A 17,743-nucleotide genomic window follows, 5' to 3' on the forward strand; every position below is an offset into this window, starting at 1 on the left:
CAGCTCAGCGTCGTCAGCACCATCACGCCACTATCACGGTGATCAGGGTCGACACTACTGTTTCTGAACCACACTGATGAATGCCTGCTTCCTTCACCTGTGCTGCAAACAATGATCTATTTTTAGCCAGATTCTATGAAGATCTGTTACTCTGTGAAAGAGTCTGACTAAAATTTTTTTTCTTGTTCAAGTATTGTCTCCAAAGCTCACTTGCTGTTTATCCTGGGGCAGCTGCTCTGTCTCTGTGGTCTTATTTATTTTGTATTTGTCACATGTGGATAGTAACATTTCACCCCTGTGATCATTGATAAGATGAAATTTTTTAAAAAGCAAAGGATTTTGGTATAGAGACTGAATATGTTTTAGTTACATTTCCCTCACTTATCTGATAGTCGAGGGTGTGTGGTAACTACCCGCTAGTAAAGAATGTAGAACGGAAGCAGGGGGGGTGGAAGAATGGCCAAATAGAAAACGCGATAACTTGATTTATAAGGTAAAATATCAACTATCCTTTAGTAGAGTCCCGCAAAAAGCGGCGTGTTTGAGTTAATAGAAAGTACTATATAGAACATTTTATTATTGGAAGAGCCCTTCTATGTCATCTATTTCAACCAATTCATATTATAAACTGGATAAAGGAGAGTGAAAAATAAACTGTCCATACAATTTATCAACCAAATCAGGACACTTTTTGCAGTAGTGACGATGTCATCAGCTCAACAGGTGGCAGCTGGAAGTGTTCTAGGCTGATTAGGATCACTAATCAGCTTACATAAGACAATCCATGAGGTGCCAGCTGATGTGAGTCATCCCTGTTTTCCTCACTTCAGCATCTTTCCTCACCATCCCTGTCTCTTTTAATGTGGTTATGTGCGCTCACTCAGTCACTCAGCTGTGTCCCGACTCGTTGCGACCCCATGGACCACAGCCCGCTAGGCTCCTCTGTCCCTGGGGTCTCCTGGGCAAGAATACAGGGGTGAGTTGCCATGCCCTCCTCCAGGAGATCTGCTCCCAACCCAGGGACTGAACCCATGTCCCCTACAATGGCAGGCGGGTCCTTTACCACTGAGCCACGGGAGAAATCTCTACTCTTATGTTATTGATCAAATAATATTTTAAAGAATTATTCAAACTATTCCGAGCTTCCCAGAAGCCACCCTGAAGCTCGCCCATCGCTGTCTGCTCTGGCCCTGTCCTACTTCCTCCATTCCTTTTCTCCCTAGAGCACCCCTCGGAGAAGAACAACTCTCGTGAGAGTCCAGTTTCAGCCTCTGCTTCTGGGAGACCCAGTCAAAGGCAACAGGACAGGTTGTGGAAGCAAGGGGCAGAATGTTTGAGAAAAAAAAAAAGAGAGACTAGTTGGAGAAAAGATAGTTTGGGAGACCCTGTTCTGCTTGCCTGCCCCTCAAACCGATCAAGGTGGAAGCCTTGGTGGAAGCCTTGGTGGTGCTGGTTGGACTTGGACAGTCCTAAGCGTGTAAGTAACCCATTGAAGGTCCAGGTGCAAGCTGTGTGTCAGCTCCCAGGAAAGCGTGAGCTGAGGCAGAAAGGGGCTGAGCTGTCTCCATCTGGCAGGTCTGCTGAAGCCCTGCCTCTAGCACCTGAGAATGTAGTGCTATTTGGAAATGGGATCTTGGTAGACACGACTGTTCAGATGAGGCCCTAATACAGTGTGACTGGCGTCCTTAAAACGAAGGAGAGGAGACTCAGCCCTATAGAATAACGGTGGTGTGGAGACGCACAGGGAGACCCCATGTGGAAAGAGAGGCAGAGACGGGGCTGTGCGTTGTGTCTACAGTCACGGACTGAAGATCACAGCAGAAAGCCGGGAGATGGCATGCGACGAACTGTCCCTCGGGGCCCCACAGAAAAAGCTGTTGGCACGTTGACTTTGGACTCTAGATTCCAGAGCTGGGAGAGGATGGATCTCTGCTGTTTTTTTTTTTTTTTAATGTTATTAGAGTATCGTCATTTTACAATGTTGTGTTAGTTTCCAATGTACAGCAAAGTGAATCAGCTACATGTATACATGTATCGGCTCTTTTTTGTGGATTTCCTTTCCATTTAGACCACCGCAGAACACTGAGTGAACGTCTGCTGTTTTTAAACCAAAGTTTTTGGTCATTTGTTTTGATAGCCCTAGGAATTAATATGTCTAACTATACGATGGCACTAACTTAGTGTCTGCTCAGTTCAGTTGCTCGGCCATGTCCGACTCTTTGCGACCCCATGGACTGCAGCAGGCCAGGCCTCCCTGTCCATCACCAGCTCCCAGAGCTTACTCAAACTCATGTCCATTGAGTCGGTGATGCCATCCAACCATCTCATCCTCTGTCATCCCCTTCTCCTCCCACCCTCAATCTTTCCCAGCATCAGGGTCTTTTCAAATGAGTCAGTTCTTCACATCAGGTGGCCAAAGTATTGGAGCTTCAGCATCAGTCAGTATAACCTGGGTTTTCGTTCATAAATCTGGCAGGACCTTCTCTGTACTAGAGGTTGCTGGCAAACTTGTCTGGCCTCCTCCATGTCTCACCTAACTTAACCTAGAGGAAAAAAACTGGGCAAAAGAGGCCTTGTTTTGTCCTGCCCTCTAAGGCATTCTGCTTCCATGGAGTCCTGCATCTTTAGCTAAATACACCATGAATTTGTAGAGGGAATGTTTGTGTAGTCTTTCCCATCACAACCCAACCCACCTGAAATGCTCTGATGCTCTCAAAAATAATTCCGATGAATGAATAAAACATGATCAACTAATAATTAGCACTTGAAGGTGAACTCTTTCACAGGAGGGTAATTCACTGCTGTGCTAATTGTTTTCCCCAGTATCAGACCTTAGCTGACATTTGGTTTTAACTTCAGCATAACAATTCCCAGCTATGTTTAGAAAGACTATGAGCAGTTTCCTAGGACTTGGCCAGAAATTATTTGCAATGCCTGGATTACACACTTTGAAAAATGCGAAGTTGTATGTTAGTCAAGATTTCAAATCTAGCTTTGGCTCAGGCTCCTAGCTTGGAATACTCAACAGAAACTTATGATCAGCCATGGTGCTCCATTTCTAAGCAAAACAACATGAAGGAGACCTTTGCTGTTAGATAATTAGCAATTTAAAAATCTCAGATGTGAATCAGCATCGATGTGTCCTTTTATTGCCCAGCCTGGTAATAAGGATAGATATTTTGCATGGTATGGGTAATTCTATGGGAAATATGTTCTGAAATATGGGAATGAGCAGAGGTTATTTTGAACTTTAATAATAAAAATCTTTTGTGTGGATTTTTTTTCAAATAATCTGGCAGCTTCCAGGTATTTGGGGAAAGTTGTATGTGGCTCCTCTCCACCACCCCCCCCCCGCCCCAAAAAAAAAAAAAAAAAAAAACAAATGGAGCAAACTTATATCCAGAAACATTATTATTTCAGAATTTTTTATCATGTTTAACTTGAAGAAAGAAATGAAGAAAGAAGTTTTTTTTTCTTTGTGTGTAAGATACTTGGTATTTGTTCCTGAAATCCAATTTCTGCTCTTAGCTGAAGCCAGACTCTCCTAAAGGAAAGTGCAAAGAAAATGACAGACTCCCTTTTTGAATAAAGTTACCCACCGCCTGAATCAAACAGTTCCTATGTCTCAACTCCAGGAAACCCACACACACTCCACTGCTTAATTTCTCACAAATTATATTCTGGTAAAGGGCAATTTGACTGAAATAGGTGGCAAAACAAGGTTCCCCGAGAAGCCGCCTATCCAAAACAAGAATCAAAAGCACATGCAAGGTGAATCCAGGAGCAGTGATTTGACGGGGTGAACTACAGGGATGAACAAGACCCTGAAGAGTACCTGCAAAAGAGCCTGGGAGAGTTGAGAACCAATAAGCCCTTCTGGGGTTTGCAAACCCAGTGACAGCAGTGGCCTGGCAGGAAGCAATGCTGGAGCCTCTGAGTGCAGATCACAGCAAATTCCCTCCTTTCCCCAAAGTAGGAGGCAGTTCAGTCAGCAGCCAATGGTTGCCTAATAGGAATGCGGATGGCTCAGTAAAGACTTCTCATGAAATGCAGGAGAACCCGGTTCGATCCCTGCTTCAGAAAGATCCCCTGGAGAAGGAAACGGCAACGCACCCCAGTATTCTCGCCTGGAAAACCCCATGGACAGGGGAGCCTGGTGGGTTACAGTCCACAGCATCACAAACTTGGACACAACTTGGCAACCAAACAACAGCTACCAGGGCTCTCAGGTTTATCTGACCTTTCAAGAGAAATCAGAACTTCTAACTTTAAAGGAATTAACCTCCAATTAAAATAAATAAATTTATATTAAATTTGTTTTTCACTGTTAAAAAAATAAAAATAAAATAAAATATATATTGAAGTGAAAAGAAAAAAGATATTTGGGAGCTAACTAAAGTTTGTTTAGGCACTGTTCAGGCAAAACAAACAAACAAAAAAGACCTTTTCTGCCCTGTGAAAACATGGGATATTGTCTGCAACATCTTGTCTGCAGTGACACTTTATCTCAGCAAGGGCCAACCATTGGGCTTCAAAATTATAAATAAAATGATTGTTCTGCCTAACACTTAATTGAAGTGTACTAAATGATTAAAAATGAGAATTGGTATCTTTCTAACAAGAGAGAAAGAAGGACCATGGAACACTGTCCTTTAGAGATGAATAAACACACAGCATTTCACTTTCTTCCCCCATCAAAAAGCACATTTCTTTTGAGAGACAGTCACAAGATGCATGTCCTGTGAGTCACCAAATGTCTTAGCTGACACTCGGAACAATTGTGTATACAGGTTTTCTATGCTTCTTGGAACTGTAAGATGTTGCAAACAAGTAGAGTAGAACATGTAGTTTATAAACTTTGTTCTCAAAAGCCTTAAAGCTTCAAGTAAGAATAAAAATGTGTCTTAAAATGGATACATTGCCTATGGGTTATTTATGGATGAGAGAATAATATGCATCCATATTTATTTCATGAACTAAGTGAATAATAAAGACCTAAATCAACCAATCTCCTGAAATAGGCAGTAATATCTTATTTACTTGGACAATTTTGAAATTGTCAAAGAGACAGAGGACAGTGCCTACTGATGTTTCTAGAACTGCTAAAGGAACTAGGGAGTTTTCATCACATAAAAACACCATTAATGTCTTTTTTAAAAAATTGAGATAGGTTCTTTTTAAAGAATTTCTGGTTTTTTAAAAAAGAGATTAATTTGTTCACAGCTGCAACTTTGACTTAGTACAGGACCACAATCAGGATAGAATGTGTTATATTTTTCATTTGAGTCAATAAAACTGATTCATTTCATACTGTGGAAATAGTTGGCATAGAGGGGATTTTTATTCCAGGACTTAAAACAGAGGAATGGCATGATGCAAATGATGTGAATTGTTCTGATTATTATTATCATTTTGAATTTAGGACCCTATTGGCACACCAGGGGACATTGTTTGGGTCTGCAATGGAAAGAAAGAATAGCAACAATGCAAAGGGTCATCATGCAGCTATCAAAATGTAAAACATGCAAAAAATTCCGTCTCAACTGTCCAAGTCCACCTGGGGACATCCAGAACCTTTGATGAAAGGTTATTCAGCATGATTTGGCAAGAGGAAAAGAGCAAAGCTATTCACCGCATAGTCTGGCGTGGAAGCCTCACAGGCCTGCAGCCTGAGCGCTCGGATCCCTGCAGCTCCGCCGTGTCCCTACGTGAGCGGCTGCAGCGGACCTGACTCCTGCACCATCAGATGTAGCTGAATGATGGGTCAGAGACCCCCGTCTGTGTGACTAGCAAGTCAATTTCTAAAACCCTTGCTTTCATTCTTTTTTTTTTTTTTTTTCTTTTCCCTGTTTCTTCATAAAAAGCTAGTTATGTTCACTATACCGCTTTGGTATTTCTGGTGATGCTCTTTTGAATATGAGCTTTATTGTTATCAAGATTGCCAGGAGAAATATCAATAATCCCAGATATGCAGATGACACCACCCTTATGGCAGAGAGGGAAGAAGAAGTAAAGAGCGTCTTGATGAAAGTGAAAGAGGAGAGGGAAAAAGTTGGCTTAAAGCTCAGCATTCAGAAAACTAAGATCATGGCATCTGGTCCCATCACTTCATGACAAATAGATGGGGAAACAGTGGAAACAATGGCAGACTTTATTTTGGGGGGCTGCAAAATCACTGTAAATGGTGATTGCAGCCACGAAATTAAAAGAGGCTTACTTCTTGGAAGAAAAGTTATGACCAATCTAGACAGATGCTTGGGGCTGGTGCACTGGGACGACCCAGAGGGATGGTACGGGGAGGGAGGAGGGTTCAGGATGGGGAACACGTGTATACCTGTGGCGGATTCATGTTGATATGTGGCAAAACCAATACAATATTGTAAAGTTAAAAAATAAAATAAAAAATAAATAAAAAGCAGAGACATTACTTTGTCCACAAAGGTCCATCTAGTCAAGGCTATGGTTTTTCCAGTAGTCATGTATGGATATGAGAGTTGGACTATAAAGAAAGCTGAGTGCCAAGGAATTGATGCTTTTGAACTGTGGTGTTGGAGAAGGCTCTTGAGAGTCCCTTGGACTGCAAGAAGATCCAACCAGTCCATCCTAAAGGAGATCAGTTCTGAGTGTTCAGTGGAAGGACTGATGTTGAAGCTGAAACTCCAATACTTTGGCCACCTGATGTGAAGAGCTGACTCATTGGAAAAGACCCTGATTCTGGGAAAGATTGAGGGCAGGAGGAGAAGGGGACAGCAGAGGATGAGATGGTTGGATGGCATCACCGACTCAATGGACATGGATTTGGGTGGGCTCTGGGAGCTGGTGATGGACAGGGAGGCCTGGTGTGCTATTGTCCATGGGGTCGCAAAGAGTCAGACACAACTGAGTGATTGAACTGAACTGAAAATCTTATGAAACCTTTTGCAAAGCAACTGATATTGGACAAAGCCCTGCCTGCGTTCTCTGAGCTATGAGAATATAGGAGGATGAAAATTACATACTTTTTCCCCCTTAGGTAGGTCCCCCTGCCCTCAGTTGCACAAATGTAGGACAAACCATAACCTATTTTTTAAAATTTGAAAATATTATTCAAATGTTTAAAATGCTAACACCAGAGTTTCCCACTAGAAATCTGGTTGTCAGAAACAAACACAGCCTTCAATTTGCAGTCACTAAATGTGTGCTGATTAGGCGATTTTTATATCTTGAGACTAAGGCTCAAATTGGGTCGTTTCAGTAAATATCCAGGGTCATCACTCAATTCACCTAAAGGATCTGTCGGTAGCTCTGTTGTTAAGAATCACCATTTAAAAATAGCCACATCAGGATCTATACTCAATATTTCTTTTTTTTTTTTTCCCATCCAAGTACTAACCAGGCCTGACCCTGCTTAGCTTCCGAGATCAGACGAGATCGGGCGTGTTCAGGGTGGTATGGCCGTAGACTCAATATTTCTTTTTATGTTTTGGTTTTCTGGCCCCACGGCTCGTGAGAGTTTAGCTCCCGGCCAGGGATTGAACTCACCCTCCTGCACTGGAAGGCGAAGTCTTAACCCCTGGACTGCTTCACGATTTTGTAATAATCTACAATGGAAAAGACTGAAAAAATATATATAAGCATGTATAACTCAATCACATTCAGTTCAGTTCAGTCTCTCAGTCATGTCCGACTCTTTGTAACCCCATGCATCGCAGCACGCCAGGCCTCCCTGTCCATCACCAACTCCCAGAGTTCACTCAGACTCACGTCCATCGAGTCAGTGATGCCATCCAGCCATCTCATCCTCTGTCGTCCCCTTCTCCTCCTGCCCCCAATCCCTCCCAGCATCAGAGTCTTTTCCAATGAGTCAACTCTTCGCATGAGGTGGCCAAAGTACTGGAGTTTCAGCTTTAGCATCATTTCTTCCAAAGAAATCCCAGGGCTCATCTCCTTCAGAATGGACTGGTTGGATCTCCTTGCAGTCCAAGGGACTCTCAAGAGTCTTCTTCAACACCACAGTTCAAAAGCATCAATTCTTCAGTGCTCAGCCTTCTTCATAGTCCAACTCTCACATCCATACATGACCACTGGAAAAACTATAGCCTTGACTAGACAGACCTTTGTTGGCAAAGTAACATCTCTGCTTTTGAATATGCTATCTAGGTTGGTCATAACTTTCCTTCCAAGGAGTAAGCATCTTTTAATTTCATGGCTGCAATCACCATCTGCAGTGATCTTGGAGCCCAAAAAAATAAAGTCTGGCACTGTTTCCACTGTTTCCCCATCTATTTCCCATGAAGTGATGGGACTAGATGCCATGATCTTCGTTTTCTGAATGTTGAGCTTTAAGCCAACTTTTTCACACTCCTCTTTCACTTTCATCAATCACATTACAGCACACCTAAAACAAACAGAATGTTGTAAATCAACTAAACTTGAAAAAAAATTAAAAAAATAAAATAACCAAATGTCCCATTTTTGTGACAGTTGAGTGTCATCATATGTTGGCTAAATAATATGTTTTCATACAATTATGTAAAAAAAAAAAAACTGTAGTTGAACTGACATAAGATTTAAACTGATAAAAGAAATGAAAAAAAAATAGGACTAACAAATTTCCCAAGGAAAGTGATGCTCTTAGCATATAGCTTTATGTGTGTATAAGGCAGTATTTCTTGAAATAATCCATCAACTTTCTTCTTTTTTTCCAGGACAAAATTGCGTGTCTAATATAGCTGCATATGATGTTTTGGAATCAGATCAGTTCCATTTCAAATAGTATGCAGGAATATGAAACCTGTAATTATAAGGTTCATTTTTTTTTAAAAAAAATTATTGAAATTTAGAGGAATTAGGCTCAGGTTTAGAACTGATTTTGAGAGGCAAATGACTTGCTTTTACTAAATTCAGCCTTTTTAAAAGCACATCTCTATAAAGTAATTCCATTATTATTCTTGTTTCTTCCAGAAGGGAATCATCAAAATAATGAGTTGGCTCCATTTCCTCAGAGATGGTTTTGTTGAAACTGGAAACCACACTCAGCGTTGTGTGACGGTCAGTCCTGTGTCCTGATCCTTTGGCTACAAGGCTTTTCCCCAGCACCCAACACATCCACATATGTTTCCATAATCCCCTTAAAAAACAGATGACACCACGGAATTCTTCTGACTCGCTCATGAAAACTAGACTTTCTAGAATTTCGAGGGCTCTTCTCCATCTAGTAGTAGTGGCTCACAGTCGACAAGAGACAGAAGGCATTTGGTGGAAGATCTCTACCCCGTACTAGCCACCTGTAGCCCTCGTGTTTTGTGTTGAAATTGTAATGTATTTTATTGGAAGATAATTGCTGTGCCAGCTTCTGTTGTAGAATGAAGTCAATCAGCCGTACGTATGCACATGTCCCTGGCTCTGAGACCTTCCTCCTATGGCACCCCTCGTTATCCCCCTCCCCAGGTCATCAGAGTACCGGAATGATAAGATAACGTATTTTAAATTGAGTTGACAAGTATCCAAGGATACACATATTGTTATCTGTGGTTAATAAAATTCTATATACTCTCACCATGGCTTAAAAACTCCGTAAAACTCTTTAATGTTGTTTCTCAATGGATTCATGTCTCACTAAGTTCGAATAACAGAGTGGCTTAAAAAAATGTTTTTCCTGGAAAAAATGTAACCTGGGCCCCCAATAAAGGCTTCTCTCTCTGCAGTTTTCTTTAGCCTTGTTTTACCTGTCCTGCACACTACCAGGATTGGAAGAAGATTGGATAAGAGTTCAGTCCCTATGGTCAAAATGAGTAGGCTGTACGCAATGATGCAGTTGCATGACCCAACTCAAATTGCCAGCAAAGAGCCTTGCTAGAGAGCATAGCACCTTGATATTACAGCTGCTTGTCAACTTCCCCAATGCTCTAAAATGATTAAGATTAAATTAGAGCTCCTCTTCTTACAGTAAAATCTACCTAATCATTTAAAAATAAGATATTGAAAAGTGGTAGCAGGTAAAATAGGTGTCGAGGCTTACACTTCAAAAAGATGCATGCATCTCTCTGTCTATACACATTTAGATTTAGATGTGGTGATTTATGATCTGGCTACTGTACAAGTACTATGCTTAGTTATAACTTCGCTCACAAATCATTTTAGCTCTACTTTTTGGAAATTACTTTTAGGTTGACTTGTCAGTCATGAAGAGAATAACCCCATTTTCTATTGACCGTATTCTCCACTTGGTCATCTGTGTTAACCATCAAAGTTGACTTGAAATTTTGGCACTTTCTGGAGACAACCATCTGGGAAGAATGATTTCCATCACTGAGAAGAGGGGGAAGATGATCAGACTGAAGGTAATTCTTGGCCCTTTCACGTCTGTGCACTGATAACATAAACTCCGTGATTCTTTGCAACCTACTTGGGCTTTTGATCAAGTAGCACAGAAGAAGTTTTCCCAGTACAGAACCTGTCTTCCATCACCATTCATAATTCTGGTAAGCTATAAACCCATTTCTGGAAGTAACGACCTTGTAGGCCACGTGAGGAAGATACAGCATCATACCCATCTTTTCCTGGAAGCTCCGATACCCCTCTCAGCACCAGGAAGTAGGCAATGCAGACTTAATCAAAGACACCATCTACTTCACTTCCTGATAGTAACTGCTATCGTGACTGAGGATACTGTAGAAAGACCAGAGAAGATGCTCTGCAAATACATCTGCTATTTTAATGAAAAACAACAGCTACCATTTTGTAAAACATTCACTGTCAGGATTCAGTCCAAAAAATTCTTGCTGTGTCAATAACAAGAGGGCACAACTGATATCCTTTGTTTGTGGAGGAAGTGGTCTAAATAGGGTGGCTCTTACCTAAAATACAGGCAAACTCAGGACAGGATTAGGAGTGGCTCCGCCAGCCAGGAGAACAGGATGAGGCAAGCGAGTATCTGTGGCTCCCTTCACAGCCACACTGTCGATTTTCTATTGCTGTTACTGGGACTGGTTTCATTCAAACATTTTTTATGTTTTAGACTGAGACAACAGATGCAGTATATCCTAAATGACTTTGGCATGAATCTAATGTGATTAGCAAGTCCCCTAATAGTTGTCAGGATTTCCTTGGTGGCTCAGACAGTAAAGCATCTGCCTACAATGTGGGAGACCTGGGTTTGACCCCTGGGTCAGGAAGATCCTCTAGTGAAGGAAATGGCAACCCACTCCACTGTTCTTGCCTGGAGAATCCCATGGACAGAGGAGCCTGGTGGGCTACAGTTCATGGGGTCACAAAGAGTGGGACTCCACTGAGCGACTAAACTTTTCTTTCTTTCTAACAGTTGTTGGTGAGTCTCCGTTCTGATTAGTCAGATGAATGGACCTACTGTGTGATGTATCCTCAGGAAAGAAAGGAATACAGAATACTTTTTCTGAGCAAATGCAAATATTTGAGTAGCTGTATGGTTCGCTATAAGAAAGCAGCGCGGATGAGAAAAGTGTCTTTTTAAATGCAGGGATATTTAACCAGTTCAGTCTCTACTCACTCTCACTCACATTGCTGATGAGGAAATGAATGCCAAAGCATTTGTTGACTATTGAAATGTTACCTGCTGGGCAGAAACAAAGTCACGATAAGCCCTGAGTTCTTTCGGGCTCCTGGTTTTCCTCATTCCTAGGGGCTTCCTTGGCGGTCCAGTGGTTAAGAATTTGCCTTTCAACGTGGGAGACCTGGGTTGGATCCCTGGGTTGGGAAGATGTCCTGGAGAAGGGAAAGGTTCCCCACTCCAGTGTTCTGGCCTGGAGGATTCCATGGACTGGATAGTCCATGGGGTCACAGAGTTGGACACTACTGAACGACTTTCACTTGCAATGCAAGGGATGCCAGTTTGATCTCTGTCCGGGAAGATCCCACGTGCCATGGGGCAAAAAGCTTGACTTCTTTCAGGCTCCTTGTGTGTTCCTCACTCCTTTATGAACACTTTCCTGTGTGCTGTGCTGTGCTAAGTGGCTTTAGTTGTGTCTGACTCTTTGAGACTCCAGGGACTGCAGCCTGCCAGGCTCCTCTGTCCATGGGATTCTCCAGGCAAGAATACTGGAGCAGGTTGCCATGCCCTCCTCCAGGGGATCATCCCAACCCAGGGATCGAACTTCTGCATTGGCAGGCGCGCTCTTTACCACGAGCACCACCTGTGTACAAAGAGTGACTAATGGGATGCCATGCATGCTAATGTACAGGGAGGTGATTCCATAGGTCAACTGAGAGTTGAAGGAAGTTTTCTCTCTAGACCATTCAAGTCTTTTTTTTTTTTTTTTAGTTTTTTGATCTGATTTCTTCAGGAAAGTTGAAATATTCCATGGTGTGGAGACAAAGATATTAATCTAAAGTATTAATGGTAAGTGAAACTCGCTGCCCATAACCACCGTGTAATGGTTTTGTGCCTTGGAAACATACTTGAGCACATCCACAATAAACACTGAATAATCCTGGTTTTAAGCCTTTTCATTTGTATTCCTTTGTGTTATGATTTCCTGTCCTTTTAATTTCCAAGTAAGTATAAAAGTTCTCTTGGCTAAACAGTTCCTTGGCAACAAAGTATGTAGCACCTTTCAAAAAACCAAAGTATACCTCTGATAACGGCCATGAATTATTGCAAGTGAAAAACGGAAACCCAACAGGACCTGAAGCCTGCGGTCCTCTGAGATGAGGCAGTGACGATACTCACGGCCAAAAGCCAACAGTGTTTGCTTATGTGTATGGAACGGCCACAATTCAAAGTTCAGGACCAGGGAGAGGAGAGATTTGTCACTTGTAATCACCTGTTTTCTCAGAAGAGAAATACAGTGCCTTCCCAAGGACTGTTTCCATTTGCCTGGGTAATCTGGATGAGGTGCAACAATGCTTTTCCCAGAAGTGTTTGGCTCTTGCAATGCATTTATATTTGTTTGAAATGAGGTCAGAGACACCTCGTCTATCACTCCCTTGCCCGTGCGTATGTGGCGTGAGAAGGGACATAAAACCGTAAGGTCAGAGCCCTCTCAGGATGTTCTGAATTACTGATCTTTATTCATGAAAAGAAGTTCCCTCAGGGAAGGGGTAGAACTTGATAGCAGCTTGAACCATGATAGACAGGGATCTGGTGTTGATAAATACATGGCATGCAGGGAAACGATTCACAGAGAACCCAGCATTAAGTTCTATGGTTAGGCTTCATCCTTTATTAGGTAGCGAGTAAAGACAACGGATGATTACAACTCCAACTTTAAAGACCATTTAAACGAAATGGTTTCATAGTGAAGTGAAGCTGAAGGGATTTAGGTGTTTCTGAGGTTTCTCATACGGCTGATGGAGAAAATATGGCTGATTTATTTGTCTCCCAGCAAATCATTAAGTCAGTCACGTCTCGTGATCCAGGACTCCTCGATTGCACAGGCCCTGACTTTGGGTGGACCGGCTCCTCCACTTTGGTGAGAACGGGGAAGGACAGCAGGGTTCACTGCAGCAAGGCTGCATTGATCAACACTGTGTTCTCCAACAGAAGGGGAGGCTTTAGAGGCGTGAATGCTGTTGGACAGGGATTCGGGCTGACAGCGTGAACAGTGAAAATATCTGACAAAGCAGAAACTAAAGGTCAAGACTGTCCAAAACTTGTCACACAGGATACAGACAGACCCAAAGAACAAAACACATGAGCTAACTCTCCACCTGGCTGAACAGGGGGGGTCTGAGGGTGAAGCAAAGGAAGTGCTCGCCAAGACCAGAAAGTAGAGGTGCTGGCAGACGCGCTGTCACCAGATGCTCTCAAAAACAGATTCCAGTCCTAATCAACATGCTTAGGCATAAGAGACACGGTTCAAAATCCCTTTTACCAAAGACTGATGGAACACTTTCTCTTTTCTTCTTTCCCTTCTTTCCTTCCTTCTCTCCTTTCTTCCTTTTTGCTTTTGGTCAGTTGTTTAACAAAAGATATACAAAGTCAACTGCTTTAAAGATGTGTTTATATGACAAATGTCTTTAGCTGGGTGGTGGAGAATAACTCCAAAGACCATGTTTAATGTTGAGCACCAAGCACGCTACAGGTGTTTCTTAAATATAAAATGACAAATGCTAAATACCCATCTCTCTAACGGTTTCACCTTGCATCTTTAGACGCTCAAAAGTCTACTACATTTTAGATAAGAGCAGTTTCAGGAAGGCCATACTCAGCCTTTCTGTATATTTTTAAATAGTTCTCTACAAAACCTTTTCAAAAATATGTTTTTTTCTCTAAACCTAAATCTGGTAGAGTGGATTTGTACACGTTTCCATTGTTTGAAGTTTGAGTGTCATTATTCTTATTAATGCAACAGACTGGCTGCATCAAACCCCATCACAGGTGACAGGTATATGTTAGCTTTCTATGGGAAAAAGCAAATAGCCTTTACCACGAATTAAAGGCACAGCTATTTTTATGCCATTTGTTACCAACTTAATGATAACATGTAACACGGGATGGATATATAATTATTTTATATAGATTTTCTTTTTATAAGTTATACTCTTAAACTTTCTAACATATATACAATATACATATATTTATATATACCCCTGATAAATCTTGTTTTAAAGGTAAAACATCAACTCCTTTCAGCCTTATGGTGAATATTGAAGGCTGTTAGTATTTCACAACTCCACTAGAGAAATGATGGCCAAGTGCAACTTAACAGTATTTTTAACTCTATACCCCTGGTCTGAAATGAATGCAGATTCATTTTTTCTTTGTTTTTCTAATATTTAAATATATATATTACTTGTTTATATCATGTCAGTAGGAAATATAGGAAAAAAAAGAAAGAAAAACCCACCAACAATAGCTAATGTCTACCATCATAGTCAAAGCAGAAAACTTTGCCTAAGAGACAACCCTACTGGTATGATATAAAGGGGATATTGCAGAGGTGTAATATTCTTTGTTTTTAGTGGATACGTACTAATGTGAAAAATCTGTACTTTGCATTATCATGCTAGGTTAGGATTGTCCCTCATCCTCGAAACAGAACAGTCGTACTGGTTTCTTTCTGGACCCCCATGATGCATGGGTTTACCTGTTTTCAGATATAAGCATTTGAAAAACACTCTGTTTCCAGCAACACTGCCTTAGTGTTGGGGGAAAGCACTCTGTGAGAAACTATTTTTATTAAAGTCTCTCCCACCTCTATTCTAAGTCAGCCCTGTTCTTTTGTTCTGGACTGAAAGTCATCTCCAGGGTGGGCAGGACGGGAGAGGGTGAGCTGGGGACCTTCACCACACCAGATGGTGTTGTTTATCTGCTGACTGCTTACTGGCATGAAACAGTTGTTCGTTCTACCTTCTGCAATTCTTGAGAACCTAGTGGCATAGGCTGAGACACAGGACTACTGTTCTACCAGACGCCTACTGCACCTCCCTTAGCTGGGGTGAATACCCAGGAATTGCTGTCAGAGCAACAGGACCACGGGCTCTACTATTCACAGTGTTGCTTTTGTTTTTTTGTGTTTTTTCTTTCTTTTTTTTGCATTATTTTAATCTACAGAGTATATGATTATTTATATACACACTGGAACCAGTTAATGCCCTCAGACAATGTATAGTTGTCTCATAAAGCAGGAAAGACAATGCGGGGGAAACAGGCGCCCAAAAGGCGTGTCACAAAGGCTTCGGAGGTTCTAGGTGCCACTACAAGTCAAGGCTGGAGATCACTTCTAAAACACTCAATGTTCAAGAGGAATGCTTTAATTTGGAGACAATACCGCCCCTCCCGCCCGCCCCCAGACCTCCCTCTTTTTACTTCATCTTTTCCATAATCTTTTCAGTTCACTATCAAAAGTCCTGGCTCTTCAGATATACTTTAAACTATAAATAAACGCTGCATAGTTCTCTGTTCGGCGTGTGGTTTGTGAGTTATTGCAGGCCGGCCGCGCGCTCAGTAGGGCGCGAAGAGCACCGGCGCATGCGCGCTGCGCATAGGCCCCGGCGCGGGCCGCAGCAGCGCGGGGGGCAGCGCCGGCAGCAGCGCGGGGGGCGCGGCCCGCAGCCCGAACGGCGAGCTCACGGCCACGGCGGCCGCGGCGGCGGCCAGCGGCCCGGGCAGCAGGCGCGGCGCCAGCGGCTTGGACGGCTCCTTGGAGAAGACCAGCTTCACCTGCAGGGCGGGGAGAAAGAAGAGCAGGTGAGCCGAAGTCTCTGGGTTCACCGGGAGCGTCCAGAAGAGGGGCTGGCTGGTAAAACAGAGCGGGCACCCCCACCCGGGTAAAGGCACGCCCTGGGGAGTGCAGTAGAACCATGGAAGACGGGGATGCACGCTCAGTGTCCTGGGACCACCCCAAAGGAAGAGGACGTGAAAAGAGAGACATCCAGAGCATCTATGGAAAACCTGAACAAACTTTATAGCCAACCCAATATACATATATATATCCATATATACACACAACATCTTATGGAAAATCTGAATAAACTTTTTAGCTAACCCTATATACACACACACACACACACACACACACACACACACACAACATCTTATAGAAAACCTAATCAAATTGTTTAGCTAACCCAATATATATTATATATATATAATATATAACATATATATGCATATGTAATACAATATATATTATTATATATAATATATATTATATATATGTACAGAACATCTATGGAAAGCCTGAACATTTTAGCTAACCCAATATATATATATATATATATATATATGTATAATGCTATGTTGTTATATATTATATATATGTATAACTGAATATATATGTATAAATATTATATATGTATAACATCACTTTTCTGTACAGCAGAAATTAACACACAGCATTGTACATCAACTATACATCAATAAAACAAATTTTAAAAGAATAATGGAAACTGTAGAACATCTTTCATTTTGGAGAAACTGGAAGATCCCAGAAAATGGCTTGATCTAGGATGTTAAATGGATGTGCAGAAAAGTACTCTGCTATCTTATTTTTCATGATAAATATACTTCCTGAGGAAACTATTCATCTTGAGAAAAAATAGGGAATTTTTTTATTCCACTCTTTACACACATTTTAACTAGCAGAGAATGGACATTTTAAAATGTTTACTTTATTTTATTTATTTTTGGGTGGGCTGGCCAGCATCTGGGATCTTAGTTCCCCACCAGGAGTCAAACCCACCCCCTGTAGTCAAAGTGTGGAATGTCAGCCACTGGATGGGCTAGGCAAGTCCCAGGGAATAGACTTTTTAAAGAGAAATTGATTAATGCTGTCAGCTACTCTGACTATGCAGATGTGACAAGAGAGTAGCACAGGAAGGTGTGAGCACCAATCAAGAGATCTAAAAATAATAAAATTCCGCTTTCACTAAAGAAGGGAAGAAAAATGATCTCCCCTGAAAACTTTGCCATGTTTTGCTTTCATTGGTACCAACATTCTGACACTATGCTGCCATACCAGTTTATTCTCTGAGGAGCAGTGTTAGTAAGATGGCTGTTCTCATGAAGGGAATGTTTCCATTTATGGAAACAGTAACTGTGCTAGTTAAGCAGGAGGCTTTGGAAGCTAACATTAACACAATTTGACTTCTCTGTTTATTTAAGAACTATTCACTTGATTGTTGAATGTGGCATCTCCACCGGTCAGAAATAGCACTCAGGTTATGGCTGGTACTGCTGAAACATCCACTCTGAGTAGAATTCAAAGTCTCTTACAGCAGCTAAAATGCATTCTATCCAAAAGAGCAAAGGGATTTCATTTGCATACAAATGGGTGATGCTACT

At 41.8% G+C, this 17,743-nt stretch overlaps 1 protein-coding gene across 3 annotated transcripts in view; it reads right to left on the reverse strand.

Moving 5' to 3' along the window:
* Positions 1 to 13,150: 13,150 nt before the first annotated feature.
* ZNF385D (zinc finger protein 385D) overlaps positions 13,151 to 17,743 on the reverse strand; it is a 1,015,555-nt gene continuing 1,010,962 nt past the window's right edge. For all 3 annotated transcript variants that reach the window (XM_070364115.1, XM_070364117.1, XM_070364116.1), the window contains one exon: positions 13,151 to 16,120. In XM_070364115.1, coding sequence (XP_070220216.1) covers positions 15,902 to 16,120 — 219 coding nt within the window. In that variant the 3' untranslated portion in view covers positions 13,151 to 15,901. The remainder of the gene's footprint in view (positions 16,121 to 17,743) is intronic.

This window comes from Bos mutus, chromosome 27 (assembly GCF_027580195.1).
Source record: "Bos mutus isolate GX-2022 chromosome 27, NWIPB_WYAK_1.1, whole genome shotgun sequence".
Classification (NCBI taxonomy): Eukaryota; Metazoa; Chordata; class Mammalia; order Artiodactyla; family Bovidae; genus Bos; species Bos mutus.